Source organism: Motacilla alba, chromosome 9 (genome assembly GCF_015832195.1).
Source record: "Motacilla alba alba isolate MOTALB_02 chromosome 9, Motacilla_alba_V1.0_pri, whole genome shotgun sequence".
NCBI lineage: Eukaryota > Metazoa > Chordata > Aves > Passeriformes > Motacillidae > Motacilla > Motacilla alba.
The window spans coordinates 10,819,483-10,833,655 of NC_052024.1; the positions used below are offsets into that span (position 1 = coordinate 10,819,483).

Sequence of the window (14,173 nt, forward strand, 5' to 3'; positions counted from 1 at the left end):
TGAGGGACGAGTGCTTCACTCAGCCTGGAGAGGAGAATGGGCTAAAACCAACTCACTGGTAAAGACTCAATTTCTCTTGGAAAGTTTCTGCATAGATGAGTTTGATTTGCATCTACAACTGGGTTTAAATTTGACATTGCTGTGTCCTGCTCTCCCATGCTGTCCATATATCTAAAGTACCTACGCCTGGAGAATTTGAGTACTTAAGAGTGGCATTTTGAGAAATCAGATTTAAGTGATTGCACTTTTCTAGCCAATACAGAAGACTAAGAAGAGATGCAGGTTTGGGCTACTGGGAGGTTCCTGTATCTGGCTGGAATTAACAAGGCTCTGTTACAGATACTGACCTGACCCAGGTCAGTCTGCTTTTCTTTTTAGATAAATGCTGAAGTATTTATTTGCTCCATATTGCTCCATAGTAGGAGGCTTTCCCTTGGGGTTTGGATGGTTAGATCTCAGATCTTACTTCTGACCAATTTTGAGCAAGGATTTTTGGTGTCCTGCAGTTTAGGTGGATCTCTTCAATGTTGCATTCCTTGGTACTGTCAAAAATATGGAAGCAGAAAAGAAAACATTTTGGTTTTGTCTGATCTCTGGGTGGGCAGACAGGGTAGGTGGATTAAAGGTGGAGAGTGACTGTAAAGCTGTGATAAAGAGCCCTTTCAGTTGTTACTGCCAGACTGCTGCAATGAGCATCCCCTCCCCTCCCTGTCAGTGCCAGCTGGGGAGGGATCCATGGATGCCACCTCAGGCACTCAGATTGAAGGAGCTGAGGGGCTCTTGCACACCCAGCTTGGCAGTGACTTGCAAGGACAATAATCCTTTGCAGATGGAATGAACAAATGGGAGTAACATTGGTTATAGGCAGTTTTTGGCAATCTATTTGGACTGGGGAGAGAAGAGTTACTCACAGCCTCTTAAAAATACTCACCAGACAAAATTCTAACAGTTAGACAGGAAAGAGATAATCTGATTTGGGAACTCTGTTAAGTCTAAGGATTGAGTTTCATGAAGTTTTATGGTATCAGGATTGGATTGTGTGAACACCTACCAGCAGAAAATTAAGTATTTAGAGCTTTTCATGTGCTCAGGTGGGTGTGTGATGTCCACAACATCACAAATGTGATTCATCGGTGCATTGCTTACAGACAGAGGCCAGAATTCAAGAAGTGACACATTTTAAACAACAAACCTCCATAAACGGGTCCTTGGCTTCTCCCTCCCCTGTTCATCTCTAATGCTGCAAGAGGCACCACTTCCAGTGCTGACACCTGAGACACCTTCAGCCTCAGAGTGGCCCAACTGCAGCAGAAGGATGTCACCTCAAAGTATGGCTGTTACTAGAATTTTTTAAATCATAGATTAAAAACAGCACACAGAGTCTTTCCCCAGCTCATTACATCTGGTTGTTTAATATAATGATGTTCCTGAGAGATTCCAGGAACGAAAAGATATAAATGAGGTGGGTCAGGCAGAAGATAGCTTCCTTTGCTTTGTTTTCTCTACACCATACCCTGTGGTACTGGCTTTGATTTTAAATTAATCCAAACCTCAAACATCTTTGACTTGCTAAAGGGAAAGTCTTTACAATCAACTGCCTGGATTATTTTCAGCTGAAAAGGGCCAGTTAATTACAAAAAGGAGTACTGCCCAGAGTTCAAATGTGGTTAAGTTTCAACCATACTCTGGAATTAAAATGGTGGATTTGGTAAAAAAAAAAAAAAAAGCACTTTAACAGTGGAATTTTAAATTCATGCATCATTTCATGTATGAACATGAACTTGAAGGCCTCATTTTTCTTTAAAAAAACAAAAGGATTAAAATTTGGTTATTAGGCCTTTTTACATAATGTTACTTCAGGCTGACATAGTTGATCAGCAGAAGCCCTTCTGTGGGAATTCTGTATCCTCAGCAATTTCTAGCTACTCAAAAGGATTTAGGGGTATTTGCAACCTGCAGTTTAAAAATTAAAACCCCTTAACCAAAATGGAAACACCTACAGCAGGGCTTTTACTGGGTTTATGGTATTAGTTTAAGTCATACCTTCAGTTAAACTGGTCTTATTTGTTAGATACACACACTTTCTGAGATTAGGTGGATTGTTGGCATTAATTCCAGCGTGGAAATGTGAAGACTGGTGCACTTTAATGCAATTTTAAATACCAAAATCCACAAACATTTTCCACATAATACAAAAATACTGTCTCCTACTCATAGTTTTTCATCTAGATAGTGGAGCTGACAAGTTTTTCTAAATCAAATTTAGATTTTTCAAGCACCACAAAGTTAGCCCAGAAATAAAGTTGTTTAGTGCACAATAGGTATAAAGGCATTTACATACAGCATTATATTGCTTGCAGTCAAGTGCCTCCTGAATGTATCACCAAGAGAGAGTGTTCCAAGACACAGAAACATCACTGAAATTTAAGATAAATTTAAGTTACGTGAAAATTTAAGTGCTACCTTTTTCTTATACGAAGTATGACCTAGTACCAGTTGCTGCTTGATTCCTGTCAATGAATGTCAGGGGTATTGCACGAGACAGGAGACGATGGAACTGAATAGAAGATGGGAAAACCAGTCATGGTCATGACCATTTCATTGTGGCAAGTGCTGGCTCTCTGCAGGAGGGAGGGCCCGTGTGTTGAGGCGGCTGAGCATAAGCACTGCTATGAGCCAATTGCAGCAGCTGCCTTTGGTGAGTCCTTGCATTTACCTGTTTTGCTTTGTGGTTTTTGTGTTGGTTTTTTTTGGTTTTTTTTTTTTTTTAATATGGCAGCTAGGATCACCAGGAATGATTGAAAAGTTTGCCTGAGATCACACACAGGTGACTGTGGCTGGATCAGGCCCCCAAATTCCCTAGTTCTCAGACTTTAGTGTGGCCACAAGACTGCAGTGTTTCAGTTGAACTTCATCCTCAACTTATATTTGGCACAAAGAAGCCCAAGGAAAGAATTTACTTTTGAAGTCTCTTCTAAATGTTCTAACTTGTTTTGTCCTTTGTATTCAACTAGTCCAGGAATAATAACTTTTGAAGGCTTGGTTCAACTGTCAAATAAATGTTATGTGTGCCCATATTTTTTATTTTTTATCTTTAGATTTGATAGTTTGATGTTTACCAGAAAGCAAGCAGCTGTGCAGGCTGCAGCTTTGAAGGGCACCAACATCAATGAAGGAAAGGTGTCACTGAAGATCTTCCCCCTGTAAAGCAGAGTGACTGCTAATAAAATACATTCCATTTCTGGGCTGGAAGCCTTTTCTTGCCAGGCTCTTATAGTTCAAAGTGCTGCTCTTTAGGAACAGTTTAGTGTTTTTCTGTTTTTTCTTTTTACACCAATCTTGAGTGGGAAGTGGGAAGAAAGTGTAAAGTTAAATGTGTCTCTAATGTATTGTTGGGAAGAGGGTGGTATAACTACTTTGGAAGATATTTCCCTCTTAAAGAATTGCTTAGGCTCATGCACATATAAGTTACCTTTGATCTGTCCTTTCCAATGAAAGCTTACTGACAGGGCAGTTTTGAAAAAGCAATGGTTTTTTTAAGAATGAAAGTGATGATCTCTTTAAATGAAATGTCCATCGTGAAGCTGACAATTCCACAGTAATATGTGTGAAGCACCTGTTCCCTTTTCCCCCCATTTCAAAAGTGAGCCACCTGGCTCAATGCACTGACTCTCTCAGCAAGAATATTTTTTTGTACCTGTAAAACCTTTCTGGTATGGTGTGGGGGAATAGAATAAAGATAGTATAGAAAGTAATCTTACCCCTAAGGAGGTGCAGCTGGGTCAATTATCAAAGATTAGGAGCAGGTCTGACTTCAACAGGCCACAGCTGTAACTAATAAGAATAAGAGAGCTATGAAAGAGTGGGTTAGTTAGTTGAGAAGGAACTCCCTGAAGTGGGAAGGGAGCTGGAGTCAGTTGCCTACCTGGTGAGGGAGAAAAAGTGTGCTTGGAGGAGCTGCTCACCAGAAAACACCAAAAAGGTACAAAGCTTTTGTGATAAAGAGATGATAGTATGGAAGTCCTGCTATATATATGTGACAACAGTATGGAGGTAGTGTTTCAGATTCAGTGGAAGTGAGGGGCTGTAAAGCCCTCAGTCTGCCTGTGAGCCATGAGCACAGGATGGTCTGAACAGTCTTGCCCCAAGGGTGAATGCCATAGTAGCCATTTTAGTTTGTGCATTTGCTGTTCATTTGTGTATAACAGACAGCTCAGTCAGGAGCCATCCCTACATACTGGTGCTGCCCTCAGGTACTCCTCACATGCAGGAGTTTGAATTACCTGTGAGAAGTTTCTATCTGGATGCTTTGGTCTGTAATGTACACATGCGGGTGGTGCTTGTCTACGCCTCACAGTTTTACCTGTCCTGTGAGCAGCCAGCCCTGGGCTAACTCCTGCACACAGCCAGGCAGCTCTTGAGCTGGAGCCTCATTTTCTCTCTGTAGCTCGGGCTCGGTGCTTTTGGATCTTGCTGGCCTGAATGAGTGCAGGTTTGGCTGCAGAAGATGATGTGGACACAGCCCAGGCTGTGAGAGTGATGCTGCCAGCAGCCCAGGGCTAGCTGCTGCATTGCTCAGGTGAGCAGCAGCACAAGCTGCCTCATCCCCCAGTGCAGGAACAGAGCCAGGACAGCTGCCTCGGACAGCCGAGACACGGGGCAACCCCCTGCAGACACTGGAAAAACTGGAAAGATTTACCTCATGAGACATAGTTAACTTAGAGGCTAGTTAACCCAGAGGCTGGGCACTGGAACACCATGGGAACACTACGTTTACAGTGCATTCTGCATTGATATTCAAGGTTTTGGCTTTTTTAAAAGGTCTTTATGATTGGATGTGATGTTAGCTATGGAAAACACAGCCTCCTGCTGCAAGTTTAAGTTTAACAGTTCACATGGGATATGTGTTGGGTAACTTGAGCCACAGACTATTTTACATGGTTTGATACAACTTTCAAAGGTGCATCAAGGTGAATGCAACTGAAGTTGCATAAGAAAGTCTGTCAGAATCCAAACTGACCAGAATGTAAAACATGAAATGATGTATTATTGAACCTCAGCCTATGACTTTAAAAGTTATGTGACCTGCTCACCCCAAATCTGAAAAGACTGCCTTGAAAACACACTGCCTGAGATCCTTATTATGGTGGGAGGCCTTTTGTAAAAAATACAAGACATGCTCTAATATCAAAGGGATTATATAAGGTTAGAACTATAAAGGAGAAGCTACACTGAATACGCTGTAATCTAGAAATACAATTTTTTTACTTATTTTCCTTGAAAAAAGCTGGTGCAGAGAATACTGTTTTTTTTTTCCTGACTGTTTTAATAATAGCTAAGAATAATCATTTATAATAAATTAGGCCTGCAATATAAATGAACATATGAACCTTTTATACTAATGCTTCTTGTTACTTTTAGAGTATCTAAAATGGATATAAACTATTTCAAGATTCATTTAATCACTTGCAATTTATATTACTTTAAGAATCTTCTATACAGCAAGTTGAACAGAAAAAAAGCAAACATTTTAACAGCCCCTTTTCCCTATAGCCACTTTCATAAAAAATCATTTAAAATAATGATTTTAGCACATTTGTGTGTGCTCTCTCCCCCTTTTTCTAAAGGCAGCCCAGCCAAAAGACAACACAAGAATTGGCTTTTACTGACTGACTGTTTTCTTCTCCATCTGAAAAAGACAAGGGGAAGACAGAGACTTGAGTCCCAAAGTGGAAAAGATGATCTTAAGGTTTACTTTGCCAAATCTCCAGGGACTTTGTTCTTTTCCTTATTTATAGTTTATAAAACCCACTTTGCTCTGTCTCTGCATGTCACTCTGTGTTCAGTTACACAATTCTTCAATTTCAGCTCTGGATAAACTTGTTTTGAAGCTTCCGTTTTGGTTTACCAAACGCAGTGCAAACCAAGGCAAGAAACCAGTAAAATCCAACCAGGAACTCCCTTAAAGAATTTCTGAGCAGCATTTTGTATATTTGATTTTCTACTGTCCTCATTCTGGGGAGGAAGAATCCTCATCTTCATCCTCTTCATCTTCCTCGTTGAAGGAGCAGGGTGTCTCCCCCCGGGACGCTGCACTGCTGGACTGCTGACTGCTAGGGGCAAGCAGCTGCCCGGTTGCTAAGGCCACTTCAGCATCCAAACACAACCCTGGATTCTCGCTAGCAAGACAACAGAAAGGGGGAAGTTTAGAGGGCTTCTCATGAGATTTTTAAGCTTTTTCTTTTTGGCCTCAGCTTTTCCTTTAGTTGAAGCAATGCTACCAACAAGGAAAAATCCCGAAGTGTTACAGTAAACACAGCTATTAGTTAGGAGAGTTGTTAAAACATTGGAAAGTTGTATAAAAAAGAATATTGTGTCACTACCTTTTTATCATAATCAACTAGTAGAATTGCTTAAGCTGAAGAAAAAAAAAAGGAAATCCATCACAGTTTCATTAACACACAGAAATGTTTGTAATATAAAATGAAGCTGTTAAATGCTATGAGAAAGTGCCTGCTCCAAAATAATAATCCCTGTAATAATCCCTATTTCCATTTTTTATGGTACAGGTAACTTCCAAGCAAAGTCTGGCTGCTGGGGTGTATTTAAGGTTGGGGTTTTGCACGTGGTGTTTTTTTGTTTGGTTGTTGGTTTTTAATTTTAAATACTCATTAAGTTATGTGGACTAAACTTCTTTCATGAGAGCTTAAATAGCAGTGCATTTAGAGAGCAGACATTCTTGTGCATTCTTCAGAAATATTACCAGGCTTTTATCCTCATGTAATTATCTATCTGTAGTCCATGCCCAGGCAGGAATTTAAGGTTAATCAGGAAAAGGGACTTGAAAGTGATTCTATTCTTATGAAACAGAGGTACAAAATAGCTGGTATGTTCAAAGCATGTTGATTTGATCTTTCAAATATAATTTTCCTTCAAGGAAGACAGAGACTTTTTCACAATCAAAATCAGCCATGATATTATCTCAATTCCTGCATGCAAATGGTATGAAATAGGAAGGTTACTAAAGTACCACAAGCATATATAACTATTCTTGAATAAAAAAATATTTTATTTACCTTGATTTAGCATCGTAAGTGCCTCCAGCTGCCTCAAAATGGGAAACTGCTTGTGCTGAACTTGAAAGTAACCCTTGGTTTATCCATGAAAATCCCGCAGACATATCTAGAAGAAAGCATAACTATTTATGATAGTTACTTACATTTTTTCTTTCTTTTACAATTTTAAACTTTGCATTCTCTTTGCAGTTAGGATCCCTTAATTTAGTTTAGAAGGTACCAGTAGCTTGAGTTTTATACTGTAGATGTGTCCTGTTTAATCAAGACTAAATTATATCCTGTGTTTGTGAATGCATTTAAGCCTTGCACTCAGCTTTTCCCTCTGTCTGAAGAAGATTCACCTGGCTGGTGACTGTATGCAGTCACAGGTATCTGAACTGAGTTCTGGAGTCCTTCATGGAAACTTACTGCCACAGCCTGACCCTGTGAAATGTCCAGACAGCTCCAGGTGCCTCGGCTGCCCCACTTGGTGAAGGTACAAAAGGAATTGTATTTATTTGGCTTTCAGATAGTGCAGTGAAGCCACACCTAGGCAGCCTCTGTGTTGCCGTGTGTGTTCCAGTGGGCAAAGGCAGTTTCAGCCTGGTGCTCTCATGGCAGGCTGTGGGGCAGCCTCCTCACCCACTCTGCCACCAGCCAGAGCTGGGCAGCAGCTGTGGACATGCACAGACCATGGCAAAGGGCTGGTGCCAAGAATGGAAAAGAGAGAGAGCCTGTTGTACACTGCACACGAGACATGAAAGGCACTCTCCTCCCTAGGGCCAGGAAATGGGGGCGTTCAGACCATTCAAATGGTCTGGCAATAATGCCAAGTTTCTTTAGGTAGTTTGTTAAAAGCCCCCTGAGAGATGGGAAGAGATTACTCACAACCCCCACAATACTTGTTTTCAAATTCCCTAACAAGTTATGCCTGTTAGTTGTTTCCAGTTATGCACATTTCCACCAAGAGAATCACCAAAACAGCTCTACTGACCCAATTACATTTATGGGATTTTTTTTTTTTGGTGTGTGTGTTTCTAATTTGTTTCTTAGATAAGGCATGTCTATTGGCCTACCCAAATTCTGTATCGACACAAAGTTAACATCAAAACAAAGTTACCAAGACTGTCTAGTTCTTTTCCATGGTACTTGCATCTGGCTCCCGCTGGATGCATTAAATCAGAAGTTAGAGTCCTTACTGTTTAATTCTATGCCTAACCAAGCCTCTGTTTTAGACAGCACAGTGGCAGTAACGGGGACTGTAGTACTCATAATTATCTAGAATTGTTCTATAACAGCAGGTAAGAGAAACAACTGTGTTTGTTACAAACACATTCTCATTTGTCCTTCTGTGTCCTTGTCAAGCTCTGGTTCCTCTAGATTTGGCAGTGCTGCCTAGCACAGGGACTGTTTTAAGCAGGTTGACACAGCGGTGTAAATTGGCTCACCATCCACTGGGATGAAGCCACAGGCTGCCTTGGTTTGTGCTGTGGAAAGCTGGTGCAGCAAGGCATTTAAATGTCACGGTACAAAGCAAGGCTAGCACGGGTGGTGCTCCTGGCAGCAGTCCTTGGAACACGATAGCAAATGTTGATAAGTGGCAGTTTTAGGGTGATGTGTGAGGACAGAATAGATGAGAACAGTTCAATGTGGATGGAGCTCGATGTCTTTCATCAAGATTGCCTTAAATGCAGGTTTTGTGTTACAGAGAACATGTTCTCACAGCTTCCTCCTGTCTGTGCAGGAGGCTAAACCATTTGGAATGACTGCATTGTATTTAGACTAATAAGAGCTGTACCACACTGTTGTTCCCTGGTATTTTGAAGGAGTGTACCTGTGTGTACATGTTTAATATTTCAGAAGAATAACAAGACACTGCTAGTAATCTTGTGGTTTATAAACATTTCTGGATAATAGCTCATTAGTTTTCTTTTTGAAGAGCAAAGTAGAAGCATGGCAAAAAGGCAGTTCATAGAAGCATATCCCTGCCTTGAATTTTTATTGCCTTATATTTATAAATATAATATATATTTCAATATTATAATATATATTTCAATTTTCCAGTGGGCTCTGAGAAGCTAGGGATAAGAAGTTTGTGAAAGATGGGAAGTTGAAGCCACTTCCAGTAAGGCAAAGTCTGTCAAAACAGAAAGGTGCCTACAGTGAAAAGACTTATTTCTTCTGGCAGTGTAGATCAATTACTACTAGCTACACTTAAAACCAGGGAAAGCAAGTTGAATAAACCTTCCCAAGGTGGTGCAGTCCAATCTAGTAGTAGCATTGTTATATACTAGGCATATCCTGTAGCAGATACACTTGGTAGAAATTTACACTCTATTAGAGAGGGCTCTAAAGCAATACCCTCAACAGCTTTAGCAGTTAATGTACAAATGCTGCATGGGAGTGTTCTTGACATCTGAACAAACTCGCTCAGGCAGTGAGTGCTCTTAGCTCTTCAGTTCCATCTCCAGCCCATTTTCTAGTCATGGCTAATTGCACAGGTAAACAGCAGAGCACTTCTTCACACAGGTTAAAAAACAAGTCCTAAACTGCACCACTTTGCTCACTGCCTTAGTGGGATACATAAGGTGAGATGTCGTTACCCCGTTAGTGCCTCAGAAATCTTATTTCCTGCTTTTTTTTTAAATCTGCAGCCTCATTTCTTATAGTCACAACTCAACTAGCAAAGGTGGGACTTGGTTTTGTGTTAAGTGCCTGTAGGATGCGCACAGCCCAAAAAAGAGAGATGTTACTCTGGCTGTGTTCTACAAGTTTCTGCTTGTCCCAGGCAGTGGAGTATTTCTGCTCACCCAGCAACTTCACTCCCACCTTTCCACTAGAGCTGTTCTGGTTGGAGCCCTTTGCTACATAGTTCTACCTGTTTAATTGCTGCAAACTCGTCTGCCAGACAAAGCCTGCACTTTAGTACCAGGAAACACCTCTGGGAGTCCACACAGGAAAGCACCTGGATCAAAATGCAGCAATGGGCAGGAATGTATAATTAGCATTGTGTCCTTGGGATGTCCTCTTAAGCTGGTGCAAATGTCATGTTTTAGAGATTGTCAGTTATGATAGTCAAGCAACCAAAAGCGTCTTACAAAATTAATGTAAGATACACAGAGTCTTTTTCTCCATGATGTCAATATGCCTTAGCTTCTGCTGATTTCAGTGGCAGTCATACCTGGGGATCACACCAGTGTAGTATTTAAATGTATTTTTGTAATATGCATTTTATCTGCTAAAACATGGTGAAACTAGCAAACCTAGAGGACTACTTTTATGAAATTTGGGCACTTGAAGAATGGCCAAATTCACACGATCCTCTTCAAAAGCAAATCCACCAATAAAGCTTTGATGTGCACATCATCAGTGCAGCAGTTCCAAGCAATTTATGTGGCTGTTCAATGCAAATAGAAAGTTACTGCTTTTCAAAGCTGAGATGGTCCAACATTTTTTGTCAAGTGAAAGTTTCTTTAGTTGAATTGGTTTACACTTAGGATCTTCCAACTGCTTCTCTCTAGTCCTACTGGTCAGCATTATAGCACAAACTATTGTTAGTGTTTAGAAGTCAGGAATTATCTGAAAAAATGTCCAGGCTAAGGTCAAACTAACATTGTACAGGAAATAATTCACCTATTTGGTGAATTAGAACAGGACTGGCTTCTAGAGCAGTTGTCCATAGAGTCAGCTACTGGGATCATAATGAATCTTGATTGCAATATGTTTACTCAGTGAATAAATAAGAGACCTGCATCTGTTTTCCCTGTATAGTAGTAACTGAAGCTATTGTCCTTGGAAGAGCCATCATGACAATGTAGAAGTAACCATGAATTCTAGAAACCAGTGATGACCCTTCTATTTCCCTACTCTTGCTGTATAAGAGAATATCTAAAGGCTCCCAAGGTTAAAATGGGAAGATAACCAAAAATATGTAATATGCAAATGCTGGATTTTCAAATATTGTGTAAAACATTTAAATCTGTTTCCTTTATTGGTCACTTGCTGCAATTAGAAACCACCACTATGCAATTCATGCTCTTAATTGTAGATTTGTGTAGCACAATTATGTAATAAGGAACATAGAGAATAAACATTTAAAATTAATACATGTACTGGTATGTAAATTTAAGTACTTTTTTTTTAATACATATACTAGTAGGAATACCTCTAAGCAAATTTTTACAGAGACTGAAACAGCTGAATGTAACCCATGTATGAAGAGTACATTACTTGCCTTAATGATTTTTGAGTAAAAAATAAAATCAATGCATTTCCTGTGAGTAAAACTCTATATAGGTTCCAGGCTGCTGGTTTGCTACTAGGGAAGTACTCAGTAAACAGTGTCATGACACAGGGTTTTTTGCAAATGTAAGGAAACCCTGTTCCCTGGAGGTAAATTAATGCAGGCTTAAAATGAAAAAGAAATTTTAATTTGATACTCAGCACATGGGAGCAATTAAGTAACTTCAACATTGCAACACTATTAAAAGATGGGTTCTGCTCCTTTCCCCTTTTTCACACTGCTGATAAATCACATGCTGATAAATAATGTTGGGTTGAATGAAACTGTGAGGACCAAATCAAGATTTCTTTCAACTTCTCTTTTTGTTGAGAGTGCATGTTACAAAGACTTCAGGTGCAATTTCAAAATTGACCCAAAATAAAATATGAAATATTAGTTTTAAAACTCACAGGACAATAGGACCAGGAAAACACAATTAAGTGTTAATAAACTTAAGCTCATCTGATGTACTTTGAAATGTCAAGCCATTTAAAATGTAACTACTTTTATCAAATGTAACTGAATTCTAATTTATATATAGCAGTAGAGACGTTAGGGCAAGAGCTTTATTCCTTTTCCTCAAAAACAAAGGTCTATACACATTTATTATTTGGGTAACACTTCCTTTACAGATAAAGTCCCTCCAGAAACTTGAGAAAATGCTGGGCTAAGTTAAAGCTGTGGTGCAGCAAGAAGAACACACTGGCAGTAACTATAGGAAGTGATAGCAAATTGTGGCAGCTCTAGTCCAGTGATGGACTGAAGGAGTTCTAGTCTTGTGTCTAAGCATGACTGCTCAAACAGAGGAGGTAAAAGCCTCTGCCTGGGACACCTGTCCTGAAGTCGTTGGACTTGCTTTATTTACAGAAGCTTAGTTCTCAGGTGGCACCTGCTGGCTCCTGAGGGATTACACCCAACCAGTTCAAGATGCTCTTTTTCTTTCCTTTTCCTCAGCTTGGGAAGAGCTGTCTTCTTCCAGTTTGCTCCTCCATACATTCAGTTACTCAAAATTAACACTAACACATGAAAATTTGTTCTTGGTGTCAGCTAAGTTATTTAAGAAATAATTTCTTCATAATGCAGCTCACACATCACGCTGGTATAAATCAGTGTGCATTAAATCAACAGGACAACTACGATAAACCTTCCAAAATTAACAGTAAAACAACTGGTTCATGTACCAACCCTATAAGTCCCACAAACCCTGAAATTTACATACATAAGTTAATATAATTAAATTTGCTTTAGTTTAGTAAGGTTATGGATTTGATCAGGAACAATATTTAACTTACCTGTGATGTAGCCTTCTAAAGCTTTTGGCACCAGTGATTTTGCAGTTCTTAGGTCCTCAGCTGAGCATTTGCCTGCTTCAAGCCCAAAGGACATTCCCATTCTCTTCAGCACCTCGCTGTCATCATGAATCTCAAAAGTATTATCGAAATTAAAGAGGTATTCAAATCTGCACGTAAAAAATTAAAAGTGAGATGGTTCTGAAAAGAGCACAGCTGTGCTCTTCTTGCCTATTATTTCTTGGGTGGTTTTGGCATGTACTGAGGTAAGCATCTGGAGTCCTGGTTTTCTGTAAAGGGTTCTTAAGGAAAGAGAAGTGCAATAAATGATTTCTCCTTTCTGTGACTGGCATGCCTACAGGTTTAAAATGGCACATTCTCAATTAAAGTAACTTCAGCAGTGCAGGAACAACGTTTAAAATTTTCTATCTCACTAAGTACATTCAAAGGGGAAGAGGGAGGCCTTAATTAAACATGAACCTTCGCTTGCACTAAAGCCAATAAGGTCACCTGAAGCCCTGTCACCAAAATAACTATTTTGTTTTTCTGCTTTTACATTTCACTTTCTGTTCTAATGTGCAACACTCCTCCTGTGAACTGACCTATTTACTTTGGTATAATTTTGCTTCTTTGGAAGCAGCTAGAAAAGCAGTCTGTTCAGAGTCTTGTGTGTTCACAGCCCACTGTTTCTGCTGCAGGACTCTAAAATGTTTTTAACTGCATAAAAAAAGTGGAAATTGAGATATAAACTTCAGACGGCTTTAAGAAATGCAGGGGCATGTAGGCTAGCCTTACACTGTCATCACAGGTATTAAAAGCCTGGACAGTTCTGGTCTGTAAAATAAGGCTTAGTTCCCAGTACCTCCTTTCCTGCTGACAAAACCTTTATTCTTGGAAAAGCAACTCATTTGTGAGATACAGTCTTTAAAAGACCCACTGGTGGGTCTTCCATTATCTCTCCAAGCTCATGTCACATGTCCATTTTCTTGCTAGGTTGTTTTCTAATAGTTACTTTCTAATACCTGAACCAGGAAACTTGGAAGCTTTACAGCTCTTGAGTTTATACACAGAATTTTTAATTGGCAATCTAATGCTTTGTGCTGGGCGTAATTGTCAGTTACACACAAAATTTCTTCTGTGACTCATGCCATATTACTTGTTAAACCTATTGTTTATGTACCTTTATTTATTTCAGCATAATCACATTAAGAAGGAAAATAAGATGTGTCATTTTAATTTCAACCAGTACAATTACATTGCTGCTGCCTAAACTGGCACAGCTTGGTGTCATACCAAGCTACTACCAGCAAGCTGTAATTACTGACTCGCAACTGAATTCCAATTTATGGCACAGGATCAAAAGCTGCATTTATTGATAGCTCTGCAATTCTTCTCCCATGTGTTGTGGCCAAATACTGGATATTAGAAAGGAAGGTAACTTATTTTCCTTTCCCAGCAAGTTTCCAAACTGAGAAATTTACAGTCTTCAGAACCAATTTCTCCAGTTTAGCTGCTAGCAGCCTGCAGTCACTGATACAAGAAATCCC

The 14,173-nt window shown here is 39.7% G+C and overlaps 1 protein-coding gene across 3 annotated transcripts in view; it reads right to left on the reverse strand.

Moving 5' to 3' along the window:
- Nucleotides 1-3,565: 3,565 nt before the first annotated feature.
- The window catches only part of TFDP2 (transcription factor Dp-2), a 49,575-nt gene continuing 38,967 nt past the window's right edge, over nucleotides 3,566-14,173 (reverse strand). For all 3 annotated transcript variants that reach the window (XM_038145337.1, XM_038145336.1, XM_038145335.1), the window contains 3 exons: nucleotides 12,630-12,796; nucleotides 7,077-7,182; nucleotides 3,566-6,179 (listed from right to left, as the gene is read on the reverse strand). In XM_038145337.1, the coding sequence (XP_038001265.1) occupies nucleotides 6,011-6,179; nucleotides 7,077-7,182; nucleotides 12,630-12,796 (442 nt within the window). In that variant the 3' untranslated portion in view covers nucleotides 3,566-6,010. The remainder of the gene's footprint in view (nucleotides 6,180-7,076; nucleotides 7,183-12,629; nucleotides 12,797-14,173) is intronic.